Below are 25,277 nucleotides of genomic sequence, written 5' to 3' on the forward strand. Positions count from 1 at the left end.
TTTCCTGAAATATCGAATGTTTTCATCCCTCGTCCAAGGCGTCGAACTATTTCACTCTTTTCGACAGCAGAGAGATCCTTTTTCTTCCCATATTGCTTAAAAAATGGCGCTCTGCCTAATAATGGGGAACGCCGTCCTTTAGGAGTTTTTCCTTCAATTGGGCTCACCGGCCAATCGAATTATCACAGGTGTCCCAGATTGTTTTCAGTGATCAAAAGAGCCCTGACACACAATGCCATCCATGAGTTACACTGAAAAACAAAAGATTTCATCTTTGTGACACTTAAATAGAATTTGCTGAATAATTTGGAACGCGGTGTATCTGATCTCTGATCACTTATTATTATTATTTGTATTATTATAGAGGCGGGATTTAACAAGACTGGATTTCAATATGGCTTCCATTGGAATGGTTTTGGCTCCATCATCCATGTTATGACATAACACTCTCCATCGCATTGGCGTCTCATACTAAATTCGCCGTCAAGGTAGACCGCCATGCCGCTCTCCGCAGTAAATTTCCAGTTCTGGATGGAGCTCCCGGGCCGCTCGCCCCGTCCTGATCTGAATTTCAGAACCCGCCCTGTAAATTGGGAAGATTTAATGGCGGGATCTGATCAAGCTCGGAGAATCGAGTTCCCCCCGGAAAGTTTGAAGCGCCATTTGGAGAATTTCTGACTGTCACAAGTGCTGATTAGCGGAGAATTTTCTCGGCTCCATTAATTCTGAATATCTTCCATCTCCATATTAAACCGAACGTCTTTCATCCCGGAGATCGGGGCGGGGGGAAGGAGGAGGACAGGACTTACATCTCCTGTCAGAGGGGATCCATCACACTCCCGCCCGTCAGCCATACTCGGGTGATTGAGAACGGCGAGCGATCAATATTAACAACCTTCTATATACTAATTCCTCGTCCTCGTTGGGATGATTTATATTTCGCACAGAGATGCCGCCATTTGTTACAAACCGATACAATCTGCTGAAAGCTGAAGTTTAATCTGATTATATCTTGCCTTACCTGGTCCCCCCGCCCCCTCTTATCAAATTTATAAATAAAACCATTTTTTAGTTGAGTTGGGAACTTTTTTGGAGGATGTTTTTGTTCCTGGTGTCCCCATTGGGTTGGAAATTTTCCCTCATTTCCTGTCCCGAGGTCACAGGACATGAGGGAACATTTCAGGTTCTAACCCATATTCCTGGTTGGAAGGCCTACGTTCCACATTGAAGCTTCCAGAAGTTACACTTTTGAAGGAAGAGGTTTTAAAATCAGAAATGTGGCCCCTCCAGTTTTAAAAGGGGCCGATAGACATGGACATGAGGGAACATTTCAGGTTCTAACCCATTTTCCATGTTGACCAAAAGGCCTACTTTCCACTTTGAAGCTTCTAGAAAACAAGTTTCAGTTTGAAGGAAGAGGTTCCTCAAACTTCGGTAATGATGTGACAGAGCCATTATCACCCCCGAAGAGCCATCTGCAGCTCCTGTCCTTGCCGTCACTTTGAGTTTTTCCTTCAAGTCTCCGTGAGCCCTTTGAAGAGCAGATGACAGGTGGATCAAGATAAGTTTTTCCCGATAAGTCAGTCGGTTTTAAAAGGGGCCGATAGACATGGACATGAGGGAACATTTCAGGTTCTAACCCATTTTCCTGGTTGACCAAAACTCTTTGAAGCTTCTAGAAAACAAGTTTCAGTTTGAAGGAAGAGGTTCCTCAAACTTTGTTAATGATGTGACAGAGTCATTATCACCCCCAAAAAGCCATCTGCAGTTCCTGTCCTTGCCGTCACTTTGCACTTTTTCCTTCAAGTCTCGGCGAGCCCTTTGAAGAGCAGATGACAGATAGATCAAGATAAGTTTTTCCACAATAAGTTAGGTTTTAAAAGGGGCCGATAGACATGGACATGAGGGAACATTTCAGGTTCTAACCTATTATCTTGGTTGACCAAAACTAGAAAGGCCTACGTTCTTCTTTGAAGCTTCTAGAAAACAAGTCTCAGTTTGAAGGAAGAGGTTTTAAAATCAGAAATGTTGCCCCTCCCCAAACTTCGGTAATGATTTGACAGAGCCATTATCACCCCCGAAGAGCCATCTGCAGGTCCTGTCCTTGCCGTCACTTTGCATTTTTTCCTTCAAGTCTCGGAGAGCCCTTTAAAGAGCAGATGACAGGTGGATCAAGATAAATTTTTCACGAAAAGTTAGTTGGTTTTAAAAGAGGCCAATAGACATGGACATGAGGGAATATTTCAGGTTCTAACCCAGTTGGGAACTTTTATTGGGGTTGATTTTGTTCCCTGTGTCCCCATTGAGTTGGAGATTTTCCCTCATTTCCTGTCCCGGTGTCACAGGACATGAGGGAACATTTCAGGTTCTAACCCATTTTCCTGGTTGACCAAAATCTAGAAAGGTCTACGTTCCACTTTGAAGCTTCTAGAAAACAAGTTTCAGTTTAAAGGAAGAGGTTCCTCAAACTTCGAAGAGCCATCTGCAGTTCCTGTCCTTGCCGTCACTTTGCGCTTTTTCCTTCAAGTCTCGGCGAGCCCTTTGAAGAGCAGGTGACAGGTGGATCAAGATAAGTTTTTCCCCGATAAGTTAGTTTTAAAAGGGGCCGATAGACATGGACATGAGGGAATATTTCAGGTTCTAACCCATTTTCCTGGTTGACCAAAACTAGAAAGGCCTACGTTCCTCTTTGAAGCTTCTAGAAAACAAGTTTCAGTTTGAAGGAAGAGGTTCCTCAAACTTCGGTAATGACAGAGCCATTATCACCACCGAAGAGCCATCTGCAGTTCCTGTCCTTGCCATCACTTTGCGCTTTTTCCTTCAAGTCTCGGCATGCCCTTTGAAGAGCAGATGATAGGTGGATCAAGATAAGTCGGTTTTAAAAGGGGCCGATAGGCATGGACATGAGGGAACATTTCAGGTTCTAACCCATTTTCTTGGTTGACCAAAACTAGAAAGGCCTACATTTCACTTCAAAGCTTCCAGAAGTTACAGTTTGAAGGAAGAGGTTTTAAAATCAGAGATGTCGCCCCTCCCCCCACCTTCCCCAAACTTCGGTAATGATGTGACAGAGTCATTATCACCCCCCCGAAGAGCCATCTGCAGTTCCTGTCCTTGCCGTCACTTTGCGTTTTTTCCTTCAAGTCTCGCCGAGACCTTTGAAGAGCAGATGACAGGTGGATCAAGATAAGTTTTTCCCGATAAGTTAGTCGGTTTTAAAAGGGGCCGATAGACATGGACATGAGGGAATATTTCAGGTTCTAACCTAGTTGGGAACTTTTTTTTGGGATGTTTTTTGTTCCCGGTGTTCCCATTGGGTTGGAGATTTTCCCTCATTTCCTGTCCCGGTGTCACAGGACATGAGGGAACATTTCAGGTTCTAACCCATATTCCAGGTTGACCAAAACTAGAAAGGCCTACGTTCCACTTTGAAGCTTCTAGAAAACAAGTCTCAGTTTGAAGGAAGAGGTTTTAAAATCAGAGATGTCGCCCCTCCCCCCACCTTCCCCAAACTTCGGTAATGATGTGACAGAGTCATTATCACCCCCCCCCCCGAAGAGCCATCTGCAGTTCCTGTCCTTGCCGTCACTTTGCGTTTTTTCCTTCAAGTTTCGCCGAGACCTTTGAAGAGCAGATGACAGGTGGATCAAGATAAGTTTTTCCCGATAAGTTAGTCGGTTTTAAAAGGGGCCGATAGACATGGACATGAGGGAATATTTCAGGTTCTAACCTAGTTGGGAACTTTTTTTTGGGATGTTTTTGTTCCCGGTGTCCCCATTGAGTTGGAGATTTTCCCTCATTTCCTGTCCCGGTGTCACAGGACATGAGGGAACATTTCAGGTTCTAACCCATATTCCAGGTTGACCAAAACTAGAAAGGCCTACGTTCCACTTTGAAGCTTCTAGAAAACAAGTCTCAGTTTGAAGGAAGAGGTTTTAAAATCAGAGATGTCGCCCCTCCCCCCACCTTCCCCAAACTTCGGTAATGATGTGACAGAGTCATTATCACCCCCCCCCCCCCCCCCCCCCCGAAGAGCCATCTGCAGTTCCTGTCCTTGCTGTCACTTTGCGTTTTTTCCTTCAAGTCTCGCCGAGCCCTTTGAAGAGCAGATGACAGGTGGATCAAGATAAGTTTTTCCCCGATAAGTTAGTCAGTTTTAAAAGGGGCCGATAGACTTCATCCTCCGGCGCGGCCTTTTCCTCCGCTAATTAAAACTTTCCGGAGGTAAATTTAATTTCTATCTATTGGCTGATTGAGGCGGGAGATGAAGAGAGCAGAGAATATGAGCGGAGATAAGCTCCTTGTGATGGATAATTCTGGACACATTTCATTAGGATGGTACAAAGATCCCTCAGAAGACTTGAAATGGAAATTCCCCTTCCCGGGAAGAAATGCCTCTCTCTTATATCAAGAGAAGCGTGATTTAGATTTAATCTGATCTGAGGAGGATGACTTGTGAAGGTTCAAATCGGCTCGTCCATCAAGTTTCCTTTGCAGAGATTAGCCGCAAATTAAATATTAGAAGAGGTCAGTTCATTACGAGGAGAGAGAAAAAAGTGACATTTAAAAAGATTTTTCTGGCAAAAACATTTTTTTTTATTTTCAAAGTTGTACAGAAGGAACCGCAGCCTCCACACACCAGCCAACTCTGCAATGGGGCCATATTGGCTCTTGATGGGGTCGGCTCTTCTTCCTCGTTGTTGTGTCATTTCCTTTACCTCTTTGTTGGGGTCGGCTCCTCTACCTCTTCGTTGGGGTCGGCTCCTCTACCTCTTTGTTGGGGTCGGCTCCTCTTCCTCTTTGTTGGGGTCGTCTCCTCTACCTCTTTGTTGGGGTGGTCTCCTCTGCCTCTTTGTTGGGGTGGTCTCCTCTACCTCTTTGTTGGGGTCGGCTCCTCTGCCTCTTTGTTGGGGTGGTCTCCTCTACCTCTTTGTTGGGGTGGTCTCCTCTACCTCTTTGTTGGGGTCGGCTCCTCTTCCTCTTTCTTGGGGTCGTCTCCACAACCTCTTTGTTGGGGTCATCTCCAGTACCTCTTTGTTGGGGTGGTCTCCTCTTCCTCATTGTTGGGGTCATCTCCTCTACCTCTTTGTTGGGGTCAGCTCCTCTGCCTCTTTGTTGGGGTCGTCTCCTCTGCTTCTTTGTTGAGGTTGGCTCCTCTACCTCTTTGTTGGGGTGGTCTCCTCTACCTCCTTGTGGGGGTGGTCTCCTCTACCTCTTTGTTGGGGTTGGCTCCTCTACTTTTTTGTTGGGGTCGGCTCCTCTGCCTCTTTGTTGGGGTCGGCTCCTCTGCCTCTTTGTTGGGGTCGGCTCCTCTGCCTCTTTGTTGGGGTCGGCTCCTCTGCCTCTTTGTTGGGGTCGTCTCCTCTTCCTCTTTGTTGGGGTCGTCTCCTCTGCCTCTTTGTTGGGGTCGTCTCCTCTTCCTCTTCGTTGGGGTCGTCTCCTCTGCCTCTTTGTTGGGGTCGTCTCCTCTTCCTCTTCGTTGGGGTCATCTCCTCTTCCTCTTCGTTGGGGTCGTCTCCTCTTCCTCTTCGTTGGGGTCGTCTCCTCTGCCTCTTCGTTGGGGTCGTCTCCTCTGCCTCTTCGTTGGGGTCGTCTCCTCTACCTCTTTGTTGGGGTGGTCTCCTCTACCTCTTTGTTGGGGTCGTCTCCTCTACCTCTTTGTTGGGGTGGTCTCCTCTGCCTCTTTGTTGGGGTGGTCTCCTCTGCCTCTTTGTTGGGGTCGTCTCCTCTTCCTCTTCGTTGGGGTCGTCTCCTCTGCCTCTTCGTTGGGGTCGTCTCCTCTGCCTCTTCGTTGGGGTCGTCTCCTCTGCCTCTTTGTTGGGGTCGTCTCCTCTTCCTCTTCGTTGGGGTCGTCTCCTCTACCTCTTTGTTGGGGTGGTCTCCTCTGCCTCTTTGTTGGGGTGGTCTCCTCTACCTCTTTGTTGGGGTGGTCTCCTCTGCCTCTTTGTTGGGGTGGTCTCCTCTACCTCTTTGTTGGGGTCGTCTCCTCTACCTCTTTGTTGGGGTCGTCTCCTCTACCTCTTTGTTGGGGTCATCTCCTCTACCCCTTTGTTGGGGTCGTCTCCTCTACCTCTTTGTTGGGGTGGTCTCCTCTACCTCTTTGTTGGGGTCATCTCCTCTACCTCTTTGTTGGGGTCATCTCCTCTACCCCTTTGTTGGGGTCGTCTCCTCTACCTCTTTGTTGGGGTGGTCTCCTCTACCTCTTTGTTGGGGTCATCTCCTCTACCTCTTTGTTGGGGTCAGATCCTCTACCTCTTCGTTGGGGTCGTCTCCTCTTCCTCTTCGTTGGGGTCGTCTCCTCTTCCTCTTCGTTGGGGTCGTCTCCTCTTCCTCTTCGTTGGGGTCGTCTCCTCTGCCTCTTCGTTGGGGTCGTCTCCTCTGCCTCTTTGTTGGGGTCATCTCCTCTACCCCTTTGTTGGGGTCGTCTCCTCTACCTCTTTGTTGGGGTCATCTCCTCTACCCCTTTGTTGGGGTCGTCTCCTCTACCTCTTTGTTGGGGTGGTCTCCTCTACCTCTTTGTTGGGGTCGTCTCCTCTGCCTCTTCGTTGGGGTCGTCTCCTCTGCCTCTTCGTTGGGGTCGTCTCCTCTTCCTCTTCGTTGGGGTGGTCTCCTCTACCTCTTTGTTGGGGTGGTCTCCTCTACCTCTTTGTTGGGGTCAGATCCTCTACCTCTTTGTTGGGGTCGTCTCCTCTACCTGAAGACTGAAGAAATGCTTCCTCCTTCTACAAAGTTACAATGTACAGTCTGATCACTGGGGGAGGGGAGACTGAGGAAATGACTCCTCCTCCTTCTACAAAGTTACAATGTACAGTCTGATCACTGGGGGAGGGGAGACTGAGGAAATGCCTCCTCCTCCTTCTACAAAGTTACAATGTACAGTCTGATCACTGGGGGAGGGGAGACTGAGGAAATGCCTCCTCCTCCTTATTTATTTATTTCAGGTACTTATATAGCCCCGTCAATTTACGCAGCACTTTACATATATATTGTACATTCACATCAGTCCCCGCCCCCGAGGAGTGTACAATCTAAGGTCCCTAACTCCCATCATACATACACATACTAGGGACAATTTAGACCGGAGCCAATTCACCTACCAGCATGTCTTTGGAGTGTGGGAGGAAACCGGAGTACCCGGAGGAAACCCACACAGGCACAGGGAGAACATGCAAATTTCAGGCAGGTGGTGCTGTGGTTGGGATTTGAACCAACGACCCGAGTACTGCCAGGCGGAAGTGCTGACCATTTAGACACTGTGCTGCCGCCTTTTACAAAGTTACAATGTACAGTCTGATCACTGGGGGAAGGGAAACTGAGGAAATGCCTCCTCCTGCCTGCAGCAGACTGATGACATCATCTCAGCCTAGGCAGAGTCACCGATTGAAGGACAGCTTTTTTTTACTGATAGAAGGTGGATCTTCTCTGATCGATCGATTCCGTTATTGAACATTATTATGTTACGAGTCGATCTCACACCGATAGGACGGCTTTATTTCCGGACAATAGCGCATGACATGCAACTCGCATGGCACAGCCAATCACACGGCACGGCAGATCGCATGGCACGGCCGATCACACGGCACGGCAGATCTCACGGCACGGCCGATCACACGGCACGGCCAATGACATGGCACGGCAGATCACGGCACGGCCGATCACATGGCACGGCAGATCACGGCACGGCCGATCACATGGCACGGCCGATCACACGGCACGGCCGATCACATGGCACGGCAGATCAGCGATCCCTTTGAATATTTATTGCTACATTCTGCTTTTTACCGCCCCCTTTGTGCGCGCGTTTCACGCCCCAGAGAGGAGGATTCTGGGAATGTCGGGTCGGCAGCACTTAACGCGTCTCAGGCAGCAAAGATATTTATTTTTACCATTTCAATGTATTAAGCGGAGCGGCGAGGAAGGAAAATGCGCACTTACAGGCGGCGTGAACGATCGCCACTTTAAATCATTATCGGCGCTGGGGAGACGGGCGAGAAAAAAAAAACTGCGACTTTGGAAACGTCTAAGTGGCCGTTCCTCCGCCGTCTCCATGGTAGTGCAGCTACTGCGTTCTCCAATGGATCGATCGTTCCGTGTTTGTGTGAAATCGTCTTAAGTGCCGTCGTCCCGAAGCTTTTATCTTCGCTGTCAGTGATTAGAGAGAGGAGCGCGTCTTCCGCGACGCCACCGCCAGCCCCGCCCCCACCAGCCCCGCCCCCCTTTAATTTATTTTACGACTTCTACAAAATGTCAAGTGTGTGGCGGCCATTATCCCCCGCGGGCATCGATTACACGGACTTGTATTCGTCCTCCGGAAAGTGGGAGCGCGGGAAAGGAGGCTGCCCGCCGGTTTAATCGTCCTTCCTATAGAACGACACCGCGCCGTGCGTGACGAATATGCGTTCCGCGCTGGAGACACGGAACTAAAGATCGCTTTATGGTAGAAACGCAATTATTCCTCCCACTGACACCAATGATGGGACACTATTCCTCCCACTGACACCAATGATGGGGCACTATTCCTCCCACTGACACCAATGATGGGACACTATTCCTCCCACTGACACCAAAGATGGGACACTATTCCCCCACTGATACCAATGACGGGACACTATTCCTCCCACTGACACCAATGACGGGGCACTATTCCTCCCACTGACACCAATGACGGGGCACTATTCCTCCCACTGACACCAATGACGGGGCACTATTCCCCCACTGACACCAATGATGGAGCACTATTCCTCCCACTGACACCAATGACGAGACACTATTCCTCCCACTGACACCAATGACGGGGCACTATTCCTCCCACTGACACCAATGACGGGGCACTATTCCCCCACTGACACCAATGACGGGGCACTATTCCTCCCACTGACACCAATGATGGGGCACTATTCCTCCCACTGACACCAATGATGGGGCACTATTCCTCCCACTGATACCAATGATGGGGCACTATTCCTCCCACTGATACCAATGATGGGGCACTATTCCTCCCACTGATACCAATGATGGGGCACTATTCCTCCCACTGACACCAACGATGTGGCACTATTCCCCCCACTGACACCAATGATGGGACACTATTCCTCCCACTGACCCCAACGATGTGGCACTATTCCCCCCACTGACACCAACGATGGGGCACTATTCCCCCCACTGACACCAATGACGGGACACTATTCCTCCCACTGACACCAATGACGGGGCACTATTCCTCCCACTGACACCAATGACGGGGCACTATTCCCCCCACTGACACCAATGATGGGACACTATTCCCCCCACTGACACCAACGACGGGGCACTATTCCTCCCACTGACACCAATGATGGGGCACTATTCCTCCCACTGACACCAATGATGGGGCACTATTCCTCCCACTGACACCAATGATGGGGCACTATTCCTCCCACTGACACCAACGATGGGGCACTATTCCTCCCACTGACACCAATGATGGGGCACTATTCCTCCCACTGACACCAACGATGGGGCACTATTCCTCCCACTGACACCAATGATGGGGCACTATTCCTCCCACTGACACCAATGATGGGGCACTATTCCTCCCACTGATACCAACGAAGGGGCGTTCACCTCGATCCTCCAATCACCTGCAAGAAAAAAGTTCTGCTTTTTTTTTTATCTCCCTTGCACAGGATTGGGCGTTCAGTTGGTCAGGTGATCAGTCTTCAGTCCATCCAATTGTAGAAATGGTTTGAAATGTTGTCAGTAGTTGTCAGCCCCTCCCCCCCGCAGAGTGTGACGTTCTCTTCTCTTCCTCTAGGAGTGCCGATGCTCTCAGTCCAGCCGAAGGGAAAGCAGAAAGGGTGCGCCGGGTGCAACCGGAAGATCAAGGACCGCTACCTGCTCAAGGCGCTGGACAAGTACTGGCATGAAGACTGCCTGAAGTGCGCCTGCTGCGACTGCCGATTGGGCGAGGTCGGCTCCACCCTCTACACAAAAGCAAATCTCATACTCTGCCGCAGGGATTACTTACGGTAAGAGCACTAAGGTCTCCACTAAGGGGCCCTTCACTGCTGGCCCTTCACTGCCACTGCTGGCCCTTCACTGCTGGCCCTTCACTGCCACTGCTGGCCCTTCACTGCTGGCCCTTCACTGCCACTGCTGGCCCTTCACTGCCGACCCTTCACTGCCGACCCTTCATTGCTGGCCCTTCACTGCTGGCCCTTCACTGCCACTGCTGGCCCTTCACTGTCGACCCTTCATTGCTGGCCCTTCGTTACTGGCCCTTTACTGCTGGCCCTTCACTGCCGACCCGTCATTGCTGGCCCTTCACTGCCGGCCCTTCATTGCTGGCCCTTCACTGCCGGCCCTTCATTGCTGGCCCTTCACTTCTGGCCCTTCACTGCTGGCCCTTCACTGCTGACCCTTCATTGCTGGCCCTTCACTGCTGGTCCTTCACTGCCACTGCTGGCCCTTCACTGCCGGCCCTTCACTGCTGGCCCTTCATTGCTGACCCTTCACTGCCGGCCCTTCATTGCTGGCCCTTCACTGCCGACCCTTCACTGCCGACCCTTCACTGCTGGCCCTTCATTGCTGGCCCTTCACTGCTGGCCCTTCATTGCTGGCCCTTCACTGCTGGCCCCTCATTTCCGGCCCTTCACTGCTGGCCCCTCATTTCCGGCCCTTCACTGCTGGCCCCTCATTTCCGGCCCTTCACTGCTGACCCTTCACTGCCCACCCAGTGCTGAGGCCTTTCTAGGATGTTTTGGTATTTGACACTTCTGGAAGTTTCAAATGTCTGCATTCCCCACCACCCACATGGTAGCAAAATATATTTTCTAAATATATATTTTAAATATTCTTCCCAAATATATTGACATGTATTTGAAATTCTACAATTTTAGCCGTATTCAATATAATTCAATTATATACAGTATATCTATTTATTTAATTAAATATATTTTTAAATATATGGAATACGGCCAAAATTGTAGTATTTCAAATACATGTCAACATATTTGGGAGGAATATTGTAAAAATATACAAAATATATAAAGTATATAAAGTATATATGCTGTATGTTGAAATGCATTTTTATTACAAAATAAATGAAAAATATTTTTAAAAATACATTTAATCTCCATTTTTGGAATGCGTTTACAAATATATGTTAAAATGACTTTTTTATATGGAAAAAAAAAATACTTTTAAAAATATTTTTCAGATACTTTCTAATATATAAAATGCATTTCGACATGCAGTGTATATATATATATGTGTGTGTGTACAGGGGACACTGGAACAATGAGAATATGGTGCCTTCATTCCTTCATTCCTTCATTCCTTCATTCATTCATTGATTCATTCATTGATTTCAGTGCAGCAACTTAAAAGGTGACACTAATATATGAGACTCATTCCATGCAAAGCAAGATAGTTCCAGCCGTGATTTGTCATCATTGTGATGATTATGGCTTACAGCTCATGAAAACCCCAAATCCACAATCTCAGAAAATGAGAATATTGGGAAAAGGTGGAATAATCTCGGCTCAAAGTGTCCCACTCTAATCAGCTCATTCAGCCATAACACCTGCAAAGGGTTCCTGAGCCTTTCAATGGTCTCTCAGTCTGGTTCAGTAGGAATCACAATCATGGGACAGACTGCTGACCTGACACCATCACTGACACCCTCCATAAGGAGGGAAAGCCTCAAAAGGGAATTGCAGAAGAAGTTGGATGTTCCCAAAGTGCTGTATCAAAGCACATTAATAGAAAGTTATGTGGGAGGGAAAAGTGTGGGAGAAAAAGGTGCACAAGCAGCAGGGATGACCGCAGCCTGGAGAGGATTGTCAGGAAGAGGCCATTCAATAGTGTTGGGGACTTTCACAAGGAGTGGACTGAGGCTGGAGTCAGTGCATCAAGAGCCACCACACACAGACGGATCCTGGACATGGGAGAGGCCCAAGGACCCCGAGTATGGAAGAAGAATGGAGAGGCCCGAGGACCCCGAGTATGGAGGAAGAATGGAGAGGCACAAGGACCCCGAGTATGGAGGAAGAATGGAGAGGCACAAGGACCCCGAGTATGGAGGAAGAATGGAGAGGCACAAGGACCCCGAGTATGGAGGAAGAATGGAGAGGCCCAAGGACCCCGAGTATGGAGGAAGAATGGAGAGGCCCAAGGACCCCGAGTATGGAGGAAGAATGGAGAGGCACAAGGACCCCGAGTATGGAGGAAGAATGGAGAGGCCCAAGGACCCCGAGTATGGAGGAAGAATGGAGAGGCCCAAGGACCCCGAGTATGGAGGAAGAACGGAGAGGCCCAAGGACCCCGAGTATGGAGGAAGAACGGAGAGGCACAAGGACCCCGAGTATGGAGGAAGAATGGAGAGGCCCAAGGGCCCCGAGTATGGAGGAAGAATGGAGAGGCCCAAGGGCCCTGAGTATGGAGGAAGAATGGAGAGGCCCAAGGACCCCGAGTATGGGGGAAGAATGGAGAGGCACAAGGACCCCGAGTATGGAGGAAGAACGGAGAGGCCCAAGGACCCCGAGTATGGAGGAAGAACGGAGAGGCCCAAGGACCCCGAGTATGGAGGAAGAACGGAGAGGCCCAAGGACCCCGAGTATGGAGGAAGAACGGAGAGGCCCAAGGACCCCGAGTATGGAGGAAGAACGGAGAGGCCCAAGGACCCCCGAGTATGGAGGAAGAACGGAGAGGCCCAAGGACCCCGAGTATGGAGGAAGAATGGAGAGGCACAAGGACCCCGAGTATGGAGGAAGAATGGGAGAGGCCCAAGGACTCTGAGTATGGAGGAAGAACGGAGAGGCCCAAGGACCCCGAGTATGGAGGAAGAACGGAGAGGCCCAAGGACCCCGAGTATGGAGGAAGAACGGAGAGGCCCAAGGACCCCGAGTATGGAGGAAGAACGGAGAGGCCCAAGGACCCCGAGTATGGAGGAAGAACGGAGAGGCCCAAGGACCCCGAGTATGGAGGAAGAACGGAGAGGCCCAAGGACCCCGAGTATGGAGGAAGAACGGAGAGGCCCAAGGACCCCGAGTATGGAGGAAGAACGGAGAGGCCCAAGGACCCCGAGTATGGAGGAAGAACGGAGAGGCCCAAGGACCCCGAGTATGGAGGAAGAACGGAGAGGCCCAAGGACCCAGAGTATGGGGGAAGAACGGAGAGGCCCAAGGACCCCGAGTATGGGGGAAGAATGGAGAGGCCCAAGGACCCCGAGTATGGAGGAAGAACGGAGAGGCACAAGGACCCCGAGTATGGAGGAAGAACGGAGAGGCCCAAGGACCCCGAGTATGGGGGAAGAACGGAGAGGCCCAAGGACCCCGAGTATGGGGGAAGAACGGAGAGGCCCAAGGACCCCGAGTATGGGGGAAGAATGGAGAGGCCCGAGGACCCCGAGTATGGAGGAAGAATGGAGAGGCACACACTGCAAGATGCTTGAAGTCCAGTGTGAAGTTTCCACAGTCTGTGTTGATTTGGGGAGCCATGTCATCTGCTGGTGTTGGCCCACTGCGCTTCATTAAGTCCAGGGTCACCGCAGCCGTCTACCAGGAGATTTTGGAGCACTTCATGCTTCCTTCCACAGACCAGCTTTATGGGGACGCTGACTTCATTTTCCAGCAGGACTTGGCTCCGCCCACACTGCCAAAAGCACCAAAACCTGGTTCAATGACCGTGGGATTACTGTGCTTGATTGGCCAGCAAACTTGCAGAAGAGCTGAAGGCCGCTATTGAAGCATCCCGGTCTTCCATAACACCTCAGCAGTGCCACAGGCTGATAGCTTCCATGCCACGCCGCATTGAGGCAGTAATTGCTGCAAAAGGGGCCCCAACCAAGTACTGAGTACATATGCAGCTTCTACTTTTCAGAGGTGCGATATTGTTCTATGTACAATCCGTGTTTTATTGATTGCATGGAATATTCTCATTTTCTGAGGTTGTGGATTTGGGGTTTTCATGAGCTGTAAGCCATAATCATCACAATGATGACAAATCACGGCTGGAACTATCTTGCTTTGCATGGAATGAGTCTCATATATTAGTGTCACCTTTTAAGTTGCTGCACTGAAATCAATGAATGAATGAATGAAGGCACCAGATTCTCATTGTTCCAGTTTCACCTGTATATTGTATCTACATCCGGGATAGATATATATATATATAATGTATTAAAATATATTGAATTCGGCCAAAATTGTAGTATTTCAAATATATGTCAATATATTTGGGAGGAATATTAAAAAAAACAAAAAAAAACAATATATATATATTATGTTGAAATGCATTTCTATTACAATATATATGAAAAATATTTTAAAAAATGCATTTTCAAATATACTGCATGTCTTTAAAAATACATTTAATCTACATTTTTGGAATGCGTTTACAAATATATGTAAAAATACTTGTCATTTACCGGCACCTTCCTTTTCCGAATGAACACAGTAATTGATTGGTACCGCTCCTGCCTCCATTCCTTTCTGAAGCATAGTAAACTGTGTTTTCTATGCTTCAATTTGTGAACAAAACGTGAAATCCCTGAGTGCTTCCTGTTCATTCATCTGCATTCATGTGGTGGGAAGGCAGGCGGCCCAATACTTGGGGCAATATCGTGTATATACAGAAAATAAGTTCGCTGTATTCCTCACTGTAAATTTCATGCACATCAGTTATGGATATAAAATTCTAAACAGCGAGGAAACGGTTTTAGGCATTGTGGAAAGATATTAAAACATTGTCCGTCTGGATTTTTTTGGATCATGCCAGAAATGTTTCCATTTTTAAATTTTTTAAATCCAAGAACTTTTTTTTTTTTTTTAAATCAAAGAACTTTTTTTGTTGTATTTTTTAATCAAATAACTTTTCATTTTTTTTAAAAAGAACAAAAAAACAACTTGTGTGATTTAAAAAAAAAAAGTTCTTTGAGTTAAAAAAACAAACAAAAAAGTTCTTTGATTTAAAATATAAAAAAGTTCTTTGATTTAAGAAAAAAAAAAGTTCTTTGTTTTTTTTTTTTTTTAAATCAAAGAACTTTTTTTTTTCTTAAATGAAAAGAACTTTTTTTTTCTATTTTAAATCAAGGAACTTGTTTGTTTGTTTGTTTGTTTAACTCAAAGAACTTTTTTTTTTTTTTTAAATTAAAGAACTTGTTTTTTTCTTTTGTTTTAAATCAAAGAACTTTTTTCTTTTTTAAATCAAATAACTTTTTTTTTTCTTTTTCAAATCTAAGAACTTGTTTGTCTGTTTTTTTAAATCAAAGAACTTGTTTTTTTAATTTTTTTTTAAATCAAAAACTTTTTTCTTTTCTAAATCAAATAACTTTTTTTTTTCTTTTTCAAATCTAAGAACTTGTTTGTCTGTTTTTTTAAATCAAAGAACTTGTTTTTTTAATTTTTTTTTAAATCAAAAAACTTTTTTCTGTTTTAAATCAAAGAACTTGTTTGTTTGTTTTTTAAATCAAAGAACTTTTTTTCTTTTTCAAATCAAAGAACTTGTTTGTTTGTTTTTTTTTAAATCAAAGAATTGTTTGATTTAAAAAAAAATAAAAAGTTCTTTAATTTAAAAAAAAAACAAAAAAAAAAACAAGTTCTTTAATTTAAAAAAAGAAAAAAAAGTTCTTTGATTTAAAAGAAAAAAAAATTATTTGATTTAAAAACAAACAAACAAACAAGTTCTTTGATTTAAAAAAAAAGTTCTTTGATTTAAAAAAAAGTTCTTTGATTTAAAAAAAACAAACAAACAAGTTCTTTGATTTAAAAAAAAAAAAAGTTATTTGATTTAAAAAAAAGTTCTTTGATTTAAAAAAAAAACAAACAAACAAGTTCTTTGATTTAAAAAAAAAAGTTCTTTGTTTTTTTAAATCAAAGAACTTTTTTTTTTTTTTTTAATCAAAGTACTTGTTTGTTTGTTTTTTTTTAAATCAAAGAACTTTTTTTTTTAAATAAAATAACTTTTTTAATCAAACAAGTTCTTTGATATATAGAAAAAAAATTTCTTTGGTTAAAAAAAAAAAGTTCGTTTTTTAATAATGAAAGAAATTTTTTTTTTTTTTAAATCAAAGAACTTGTTTTGTTTTTTTTTTTTAGTTGGCATTTTTTTGTTACTATTCCTAATTTATCAAAGGAAAAATTAGAGTATTTTTTTTTTATCCCCTCCCCCCTTCCCGAGTCCTCCGAAAAAGCAACAAGCGCCCCAGTAAACCCCGCGGTTGGCTGTTGGTGGAAGTCTAATTCCGCAGGCGGGGAGCGCGGTCGCGGCTGTTGACACGAGTCTAATACGGAAGATGAATTTAAGACCCTGACATTTCCGAGAGACTAGATAGACGACCTCTGTCCTTTGGAGAACGATCGCCATTATTACTCCTTCAAGGAGATGACCATTAATGATTTATAACGGCTCTTGTCACGGAGGACCCGGGGCCCGCAGCTCGCCCGTGTCCCCCCTCCCCCCTCCAATCTATTTCACCAAACGCGTTCGCGGCGATGGCGGCAGAGGAGACTAATTACCCCGGATGTTCCGTCACTGCGAACCGCGACGACGGCTGACCAGCTGTTTAGGATTTTGGCAATTTTGCTGCAGCGCAAGGCGACCGTCGCAATATAGAAGCGAACGACCTTGACGCCGGAGGAGGGGAATGGACGCAGGAGGAGGGTAATGGACGCCGTTTATACAATTACATATCGCCTGGCTGTTACTCTGTACAATGGAACAAGAAAAAAAAATTGGCGACTAGATCTTCGAAAAAAAAATTCAGCGACCAGATCTGTGAAAAAAAAAAAATTGGCGACTGGATTTAAGAAAAAAAAATTCAGCGACTAGCCCTGCAAAAAAAAAAAAATCCGCTACTAAATCTGCAAAAAAAAAAGAAAAGGTGACTAGATCTGCAAAAGAAAAAATCGGCGACTAGAACTGCGAAAAAAAAAATCTGCGAAAAAAAAATTGGCGACTAGCACTGTAAAAAAAAAAAAAACAGTGGCTAGATATGCGGAAAAAAAAAATCGGTGACTAGATCTGCGGAAAAAAATAGTGACTAGACCTGCGGAAAAAAAAAAATCGACGATTAAATCTGCGAAAAAAAAAAAATAGGTGACTGGATCTGCAAAAATAAAAAATCGGCGACTAGATCTGCAAAAAAAAAAATCTGCGAAAAAAAAAATCGGCAACTAGATCTGTAAAAAAAAAATCAGCGGCTAGATATGGGGAAAAAAAAAATCGGCGACTAGATCTGCGGAAAAAAAAAATCGGTGACTAGATCTGAGAAAAAAAAATTGAGCGACTAGACCTGCAAAAAAAAAAAAAATTGGCGACTAAATCTGAGAAAAAAAAGTTCAGCGACTAGATCGGCGGAAAAAAAATAATCAGCGACTAGATCTGCGGAAAAAAAAAAAACAGCGACTAGATCTGCGGGAAAAAAAATCAGCGACTAGATCTGCGGAAAAAAAAAATCGGCGACTAGATCTGCGGAAAAAAAAAATCAGCGACTAGATCTGCAGAAAAAAAAAAATCAGCGACTAGATCTGCGAAAAAAAAAAAATAGGTGACTAGATCTGCGGAAAAAAAAATTTAGCAACTAGATCTGCAAAAAAAAAAAAATCGGCGACTAGATCAGCGCGGCTCGTTTCCTTCCAAATAGAAATTCGGAGGATAATTTTCATGAATAAAACAGAATGGAATAAAATAGAAAAGAAACTAAAGGAATAGAATAGAATAGAACAGAAAAGAATAGAACAGTCACCTCAAGCTTTGCCTAATCTTCAGGTCTCAACTTTTTTTTTAACTTTTTTTAAAAACAGCCAAAAAAAGAAAAAAAGAATAAAAATAAAAAAACGCCTCAAATTATTTTTTTCGCAGGCGCTGAGAAAGGCGCCATTACTTTTTTTTTTTTTGCATCTTTTAATCGGTGCGCTGTAATAGAAGGTCAACATGGCGGTCATGCGATCGCATAAAACAAGCGCCAAGTTTTGTTGACTATTAACCCCGCCCTCCCGCCGCCGCCGCCGCCCTTTAACCCTTTCGCTATTTTCATTATAATTTTTTATTTTCCGAAAATGAGGTCGTATTATCTGCGTACGGCAACTCGGATCTTCCCCGCCGGGCGCCATGTATACAGTTTTTATTTCCCCGAATCAGGTTGTATTATTTGCAGATTTTCTGCCGCTGAGCATATAATAAAAACAATTTTTTAAAGGGTAATGGCGGCTTTTCTAAGCGCCTGCAGTGCGGGGGGGGGGGGGGAGGGGGCATTTTTTAATTTTCCCAAAATGTATTATTTGTGGATTTTCCCACGCCAGGCGCCATGTATGGAAAAAAAAAAAAAAAAAAAGAAAATATGTATTAAATAAATAAATAATATAATATGTATTAAAAAATATATATATATTATTTATAATATTAATATTATATTATTTTTTTATATATAAATTATATATATATATGTATATAAATTATTTATATATATATATATTAGGTATATAATAAAAAATCTGTATTATTTGCAGATTTTTGGGTGCCACATATGGAAAAAAAAAAGAATATATATATATATATATATATATATATATATATATATGACAGTCTGTATATAATAAAAAATCTGTATTATTTGCAGATTTTCGGGTGCCACATATGAAAAAAAAAAAAAAAAAAAAATATATATATATATAGACAGTATGTATATAATAAAAAATAAATAAAAGGTAATGGCGGCTTTCTCAGCGCCTGCAATACGGGGGGGGGGGGGCGTTATTTTCCCCCAATGAGGTTGTATTATTTGCGGATTTGCCCCGCCAGGCGCCACGTATTAAAAAAATAAATAAATAATATAATAAATAAATATTAAAGTATATATATATTATTTATAATATTATTATATATTTTTTTATATATAAATAATATATATATATATAAATTTTTATATATATATATATATATATAAATTATATATATATATATATAATGTATATAATAAAAAATCTGTATTATTTGCAGATTTTCGGGTGCCACATATGAAAAAAAAAAAAAAAAAAAAAAAAATAATATATATATATATAGACAGTATGTATATAATAAAAAATAAATAAAAGGTAATGGCGGCTTTCTCAGCGCCTGCAGTACGGGGGGGGGGGGTTATTTTCCCTCAATGAGGTTGTATTATTTGCGTACGGTGACTCGCATTTTTCCCCGCCGGGCGCCACGTATAAAAAAAATATATATATAAAGTATGTCTATAATAATAAATTAAAAAAATAAAAAGCAGCCACTCGGCATAACGGGAGAAGTCGCAGAAATTTGCACCTTTTTCCCGCCTGTGAAAGCGCCGGCGCCGTGTGATGTGAGATCTGAATCCTCCGGATCCGAAGCCTCACAAAGGCCGCCATCTATTTTGAACATCAAGCGAGCGACTTTAGAACGCGTCGGCCGGCCTTGGAACTCCTCGCCGTTTTATTCTCTCCAACCTTCTTCCTTCGCGTGCGAGGGACGGCGCCGAGCGACTTCCGAGACGCGTTCTTCAAGGCGGCTAAACGCCTCGATTAGAACTTTCCGAGACTTTCTGTGATTTCAGTCAAAAAAACGAAAATCTGATTTTTTTTTTTTTAATAATGGCGTCGCATGAAAATTCCCGCCTGGCGAAGGTTTCGAAGAAAAGATCCGCGGGGAAACGCGCCGCTGTTCAGGCGCTATCGTTATTTAGTGCTTGAAGGCCGAAGGTTGGTCCTTGGTTGTGTTGCTCGGGGATCCCGGTGGAAGTAATGTACGGTGGAGCAGACAAGCCCAGAGACAGATGTAAAATGTGTCGGCTGAAAACGTTTGCCGCCATTTTTTTTGATACGCGTTCGTGTTTTTTTTGCGTAACAGGCGAGGTGCGGATTTCTTTAGCCGATCTTTTTTGTTTCCGGCGCCGAATGAGGATTCTCTGCGGTTGTAAGAAGAGGAATCGCCAAAAACATTTGCAGCCAGACGCGCGGTGCGATTCGTTCCAAACTCAAATTGGGTCACGTGATGCGAAGATGCGAATGTATCCGAATTACAACAGTAACGGATCTGAAATGAGGACGAAATTTGAATTCGACTCGAAAGAGGGACTCTGATGTGAAGGGGGAGCTATAATGTGAAAGAGGGGCTCCTGATGTGAACAGGGGGGACTCTGATGGGAATGGCAGGGAATTTCTAATATGAAATTGGGGGGGGGAGTCTGATGTTAACAGGGGGGGGGAGTCTGATGTGATGGAGGAGCTCGAATGTGAAAGGTGGGACTCTTATATGAAGGGAGGGGGGCTCTGATGTGAAAGGCAGACTATGATCATAAAGGGGGACTCTAAAGGAAGGGGAGCTTCTGATGTGAAATGGGGAATTCTGATGTGATGGGGGGCTCTGATGTGAAGGGGGCTCTAATGTGAACAGGGGGGCTTGATGTGAAAGGTGGGACTCTGATATTTCAAAGGGGAGGTCTGAAGAGGCTTATGAGGTGAAAGGAGGGGCGTGGGCAGGGGTGGACTGACAACTCATGGGGCCCCTGTGTCAAAGCACACCCTAAAGAATCTATAAAAAAAGGTACCAGGGGCATCTCATGGGGCCCCCTACTGACCCCGAGCCCTTGGGCAGTGCCCGAGTGCTTGAATGGTCAGTCCGCCCCTGGGCGTGTGGGTCTCTGATGCAAAAAGAGGGGGTGGGGGCTCTGATGTGAAAGGAGGGGGGGAGGACTCTGATGTGAAAGGAGGGGAGTGGGGGGCTCTGATGCAAATGGAGGGACATGGGGGACTCTGATGTGAAAGGAGGGGGGTGGGGGGCTCTGATGTGAAAGGGGGGTGGAGGGGGGACTCTGATGTGAAAGGAGGGGGGTGGGGGACTCTGATCTGAAGGGAGGGGGGTGGGGGACTCTGATGTGAAGGGAGGGAAGTGGGGGGCTCTGATGTGAAAGGAGGGTGGTGGAGGACTCTGATGTGAAAGGAGGGGGGTGGGGGACTCTGATGGGAAAGGAGGGGGGTGGGGGACTCTGATGGGAAAGGAGGGGGGTGGAGGACTCTGATGTGAAAGGAGGGGGGTGGGGGACTCTGATGTGAAAGGAGGGGGGTGGGGGGCTCTGATGTGAAAGGAGGGGGGTGGGGGACTCTGATGTGAAAGGAGGGAGGTGGGGGCGCTCTGATGTGAAAGGAGGGGGTGGGGGACTCTGATGTGAAAGAAGGGGGGTGGGGGGGCTCTGATGTGAAAGGAGGGGGGTGTTCATTTGTACAGAATGAAGACGTATACAGATTCTTTTATAAATACCGCCCCCCATAGTTTGAGGGCGTCAGAAAATGGGGTCAAAATTCGGCTCCGAAGAAGCATTTGTCGATGATTTATTCAGCGATCTCCAGCTCTTTGTTCGCCTTCAATCCGCTCATCTGCGACCGTAAAAATGTCCGAAGCCGTTTGTCTGTATTTATCGCATTCGCATCCGACGCAATAAACCGGCGCTTTTATCTCGGAAGACGCGACGGAACGACGTGGGATTCAGGGGCTCCGGATTCCGCGGCGCTGATGGCGGAAGATAATGCGAGTTTTTTTTCCATTTGTGTGCAGAGAAGAACGGACTGCAGATCGCGGCGAAACGTTTTGAAGCCAAAAGGGACGGCGGACAGCGCTTAACCTCGCGCCCCGCGACTCACCGACCGCGCCGGACGCACGGCTCTCGCCTATGAAGAGTGCTGGTTACGCGGTTTAAAAGGGGCGCCCGCCGAAACTTCTCCGCAGATCCCCCGGAGCGAGCCGCCGAGGACTTCACCGTGTGAACGGCAGAACGCCGCGCCTTTTATGGCGGCAAATCGGAGAGACAACTGCGCGCTTCACGAATAATGGAGGGAGAGAGCGGCCGCATGGAGGGAGGGCGGCGACCGCAACCCCAGAGACACAATTCCTGCACCAGAGGAGCTTACGCTCTAATGTCCCTTCCCCCACAGTCCCATCAGTCTCTGTACCAGAGGAGCTTACGCTCTAATGTCCCCTCCCCCACAGTCACATCAGTCTCTGTACCAGAGGAGCTTACGCTCTAATGTCCCCTCCCCCGCAGTCCCATCAGTCTCTGCACCAGAGGAGCTTACACTCTAATGTCCCCTCCCCCACAGTCACATCAGTCTCTGTACAGAGGAGCTTACACTCTAATGTCCCCTCCCCCACAGTCACATCAGTCTCTGTACAGAGGAGCTGACGCTCTAATGTCCCCTCCCCCACAGTCCCATCAGTCTCTGCACCAGAGGAGCTTACACTCTAATGTCCCCTCCCCCACAGTCCCATCAGTCTGTGTACCAGAGGAGCTTACGCTCTAATGTCCCCTCCCCCACAGTCACATCAGTCTCTGTACAGAGGAGCTTACGCTCTAATGTCCCCTCCCCCACAGTCCCATCAGTCTCTGTACAGAGGAGCTGATGCTCTAATGTCCCCTCCCCCACAGTCCCATCAGTCTCTGTACAGAGGAGCTTACACTCTAATGTCCCCTCCCCCCACAGTCACATCAGTCTGTGTACCAGAGGAGCTTACACTCTAATGTCCCCTCCCCCACAGTCCCATCAGTCTCTGTACAGAGGAGCTGATGCTCTAATGTCCCCTCCCCCACAGTCCCATCAGTCTCTGTACAGAGGAGCTGACGCTCTAGCAGTCCAGGAGGGGGTCTCGGTGATGGAGCGGTACGCTGAGGCAGGAGGCGGAGGAGGGGGTCTCGGTGATGGAGCAGTACGCTGAGGCAGGAGGCGGAGGAGGGGGTCTCGGTGATGGAGCAGTACGCTGAGGCAGGAGGCGGAGGAAGGGGTCTCGGTGATGGAGCAGTATGCTGAGGCAGGAGGAGGGGGTCTCGGTGATGGAGCAGTACGCTGAGGCAGGAGGCGGAGGAGGGGGTCTCGGTGATGAAGCAGTACGCTGAGGCAGGAGGAGGGGGTCTCGGTGATGGAGCAGTATGCTGAGGCAGGAGGAGGGGTCTCGGTGATGGAGCAGTATGCTGAGGCAGGAGGCGGAGGAGGGGGTCTCGGTGATGAAGCAGTACGCTGAGGCAGGAGGAGGGGGTCTCGGTGATGGAGCAGTATGCTGAGGCAGGAGGAGGGGGTCTCCGTGATGGAGCAGTATGCTGAGGCAGGAGGCGGAGGAGGGGGTCTCGGTGATGGAGCAGTATGCTGAGGCAGGAGGAGGGGGTCTCGTGATGGAGCAGTATGCTGAGGCAGGAGGAGGGGGTCTCGGTGATGGAGCAGTATGCTGAGGCAGGAGGAGGGGGTCTCGGTGATGGAGCAGTACGCTGAGGCAGGAGGCGGAGGAGGGGGTCTCGGTGATGAAGCAGTACGCTGAGGCAGGAGGAGGGGGTCTCGGTGATGGAGCAGTATGCTGAGGCTTCTGGCTCAATGATCAGTCAGGATAAGACTGAGGTCTGTAACCTACCTTCCCAGGCGGATGGGTGGCCTAGGTATGGTGACTCCGGTGGTTTTCTTTTCTCTGATGTTTCTGAAACATAATTTTGGTAGCATGCTGGCGGAGGAGCCGCCTGGGGGGGTCGGTATTTCTCAGTCCTGGTTTAGGCCTTTTCTACGGAGCTGGGAGAATGGTGGGCCAGTGAGAGGCCTGAGGGTCCAACAAGGTGAGCTCCCGGCTTGTGGTCTGAGAATGCTTCGGTCCTTGGCGAGTGACGGTGGAGGAAATTAAGTCTCTTCCTAGGAAGGCCCTGGAGAGGAGGGTTGTTGAATCTGCCTTTAGCGAGCCATTGGCCTTGAGGGATTGCCCAGGCCCGGTGATGGGGGAGAGATTGCCCGGTTATGAGGGAGGGATTGCCCAGGCCCGGTTATGAGGGAGGGATTGCCCAGGCCCGGTTATGAGGGAGGGATTGCCCAGGCCCGGTTATGAGGGAGGGATTGCCCAGGCCCGGTTATGAGGGAGGGATTGCCCAGGCCCGGTTATGAGGGAGGGATTGCCTAGGCCCGGTTTTGTGGGAGGGATTGCCCAGGCCCGGTTATGGGGGAGGGATTGCCCGGGCCCGGTTATGGGGGAGGGATTGCCCGGGCCCGGTTATGAGGGAGGGATTGCCCGGTTATGGGGGAGGGATTGCCCGGTTATGGGGGAGGGATTACCCAGGTCCAGCTATGAGGGAGGGATTGCCCAGGCCCGGTTATGAGGGAGGGATTGCCTAGGCCCGGTTTTGTGGGAGGGATTGCCCAGGCCCGGTTATGGGGGAGGGATTGCCCAGGCCCGGTTATGAGGGAGGGATTGCCTAGGCCCGGTTTTGTGGGAGGGATTGCCCAGGCTCGGTTATGGGGGAGGGATTGCCCGGGCCCGGTTATGAGGGAGGGATTGCCCGGGCCCGGTGATGGGGGAGGAATTGCCCAGGCCCGGTTATGAGGGAGGGATTGCCCGGGCCCTGCTATGGGGGAGGGATTTCCCGGTTATGGGGGAGGGACTGCCCAGGTCCGGTTATGGGGGAGGGATTGCCCAGGCCCGGTTATGGGGGAGGGATTGCCCAGGCCCGGCTATGGGGGTGGGATTGCCCAGGCCCGGTTATGGGGGAGGGATTGCCCAGGCCCGGCTATGGGGGAGGGATTGCCCAGGCCCGGTTATGGGGGTGGGATTGCCCAGGCCCGTTTATGGGGGAGGGATTGCCCAGGCCCGGCTATGGGGGAGGGATTGCCCAGGCCCGGCTATGGGGGAGGGATTGCCCAGGCCCGGTTATGGGGGAGGGATTGCCCAGGCCCGGTTATGGGGGAGGGATTGCCCAGGCCCGGTTATGAGGGAGGGTTTGCATTTGATGAATCTGGAGAGAATCCCTTTAAAGTTTCGGGATTTGGCCTGGCTTTCGTTCCATGGCGGACTCTATGTGAAGGGCAACCTGAAGCATCGCTCTGCGGAGAACCGTGGTTGTCCAGGAGTGGAGTGTGGTGGGGTGGAGGAGTGGAGTGCGGTGAGGGGGAGGAGTGGAGTGCGGTGGGGTGGAGGAGTGGAGTGCGGTGGGGTGGAGGAGTGGAGTGCGGTGGGGTGGAAGAGTGGAGTGTGGTGGAGTGGAGGAGACGATGGACCATTTCTTGCTTCACGGCCCCTTCAATATAGAAGTCTACAAGCGGGTGGGTGGGGCTCTGGGGATCCCTTTCCTTTCCCGCTTGAGTTACGCGGAGTGGTCTTACGGAGCCTTTCAGACTCTCCGGGATTTTGATTTTGAGACACTTTTTCTAGTTAGCTTAGTAGTCCGTTACCACACGTGGAATGCACGGTGTCAGGTTTCCATTCACAAAAAAGTCCTTCCTGCAGAGGTGGTGGTGAACAACATTCTGGGTGAGGTTGGGAAG

General features: G+C 47.6%; 1 protein-coding gene across 3 annotated transcripts in view; it reads left to right on the plus strand.

Annotated features, from left to right (window-relative positions):
• Window positions 1-25,277, plus strand: part of LOC149433924 (rhombotin-1) — a 180,249-nt gene that overhangs the window by 144,578 nt on the left and 10,394 nt on the right. For all 3 annotated transcript variants that reach the window (XM_089664282.1, XM_089664281.1, XM_089664283.1), the window contains exon 2: window positions 9,794-10,007. In XM_089664282.1, the coding sequence (XP_089520408.1) occupies window positions 9,794-10,007 (214 nt within the window). The remainder of the gene's footprint in view (window positions 1-9,793; window positions 10,008-25,277) is intronic.

This window comes from Staurois parvus, unplaced genomic scaffold (assembly GCF_062004578.1).
Source record: "Staurois parvus isolate SC_StPar_1 unplaced genomic scaffold, SC_StPar_1.0 ptg001878l, whole genome shotgun sequence".
Lineage (NCBI taxonomy): Eukaryota > Metazoa > Chordata > Amphibia > Anura > Ranidae > Staurois > Staurois parvus.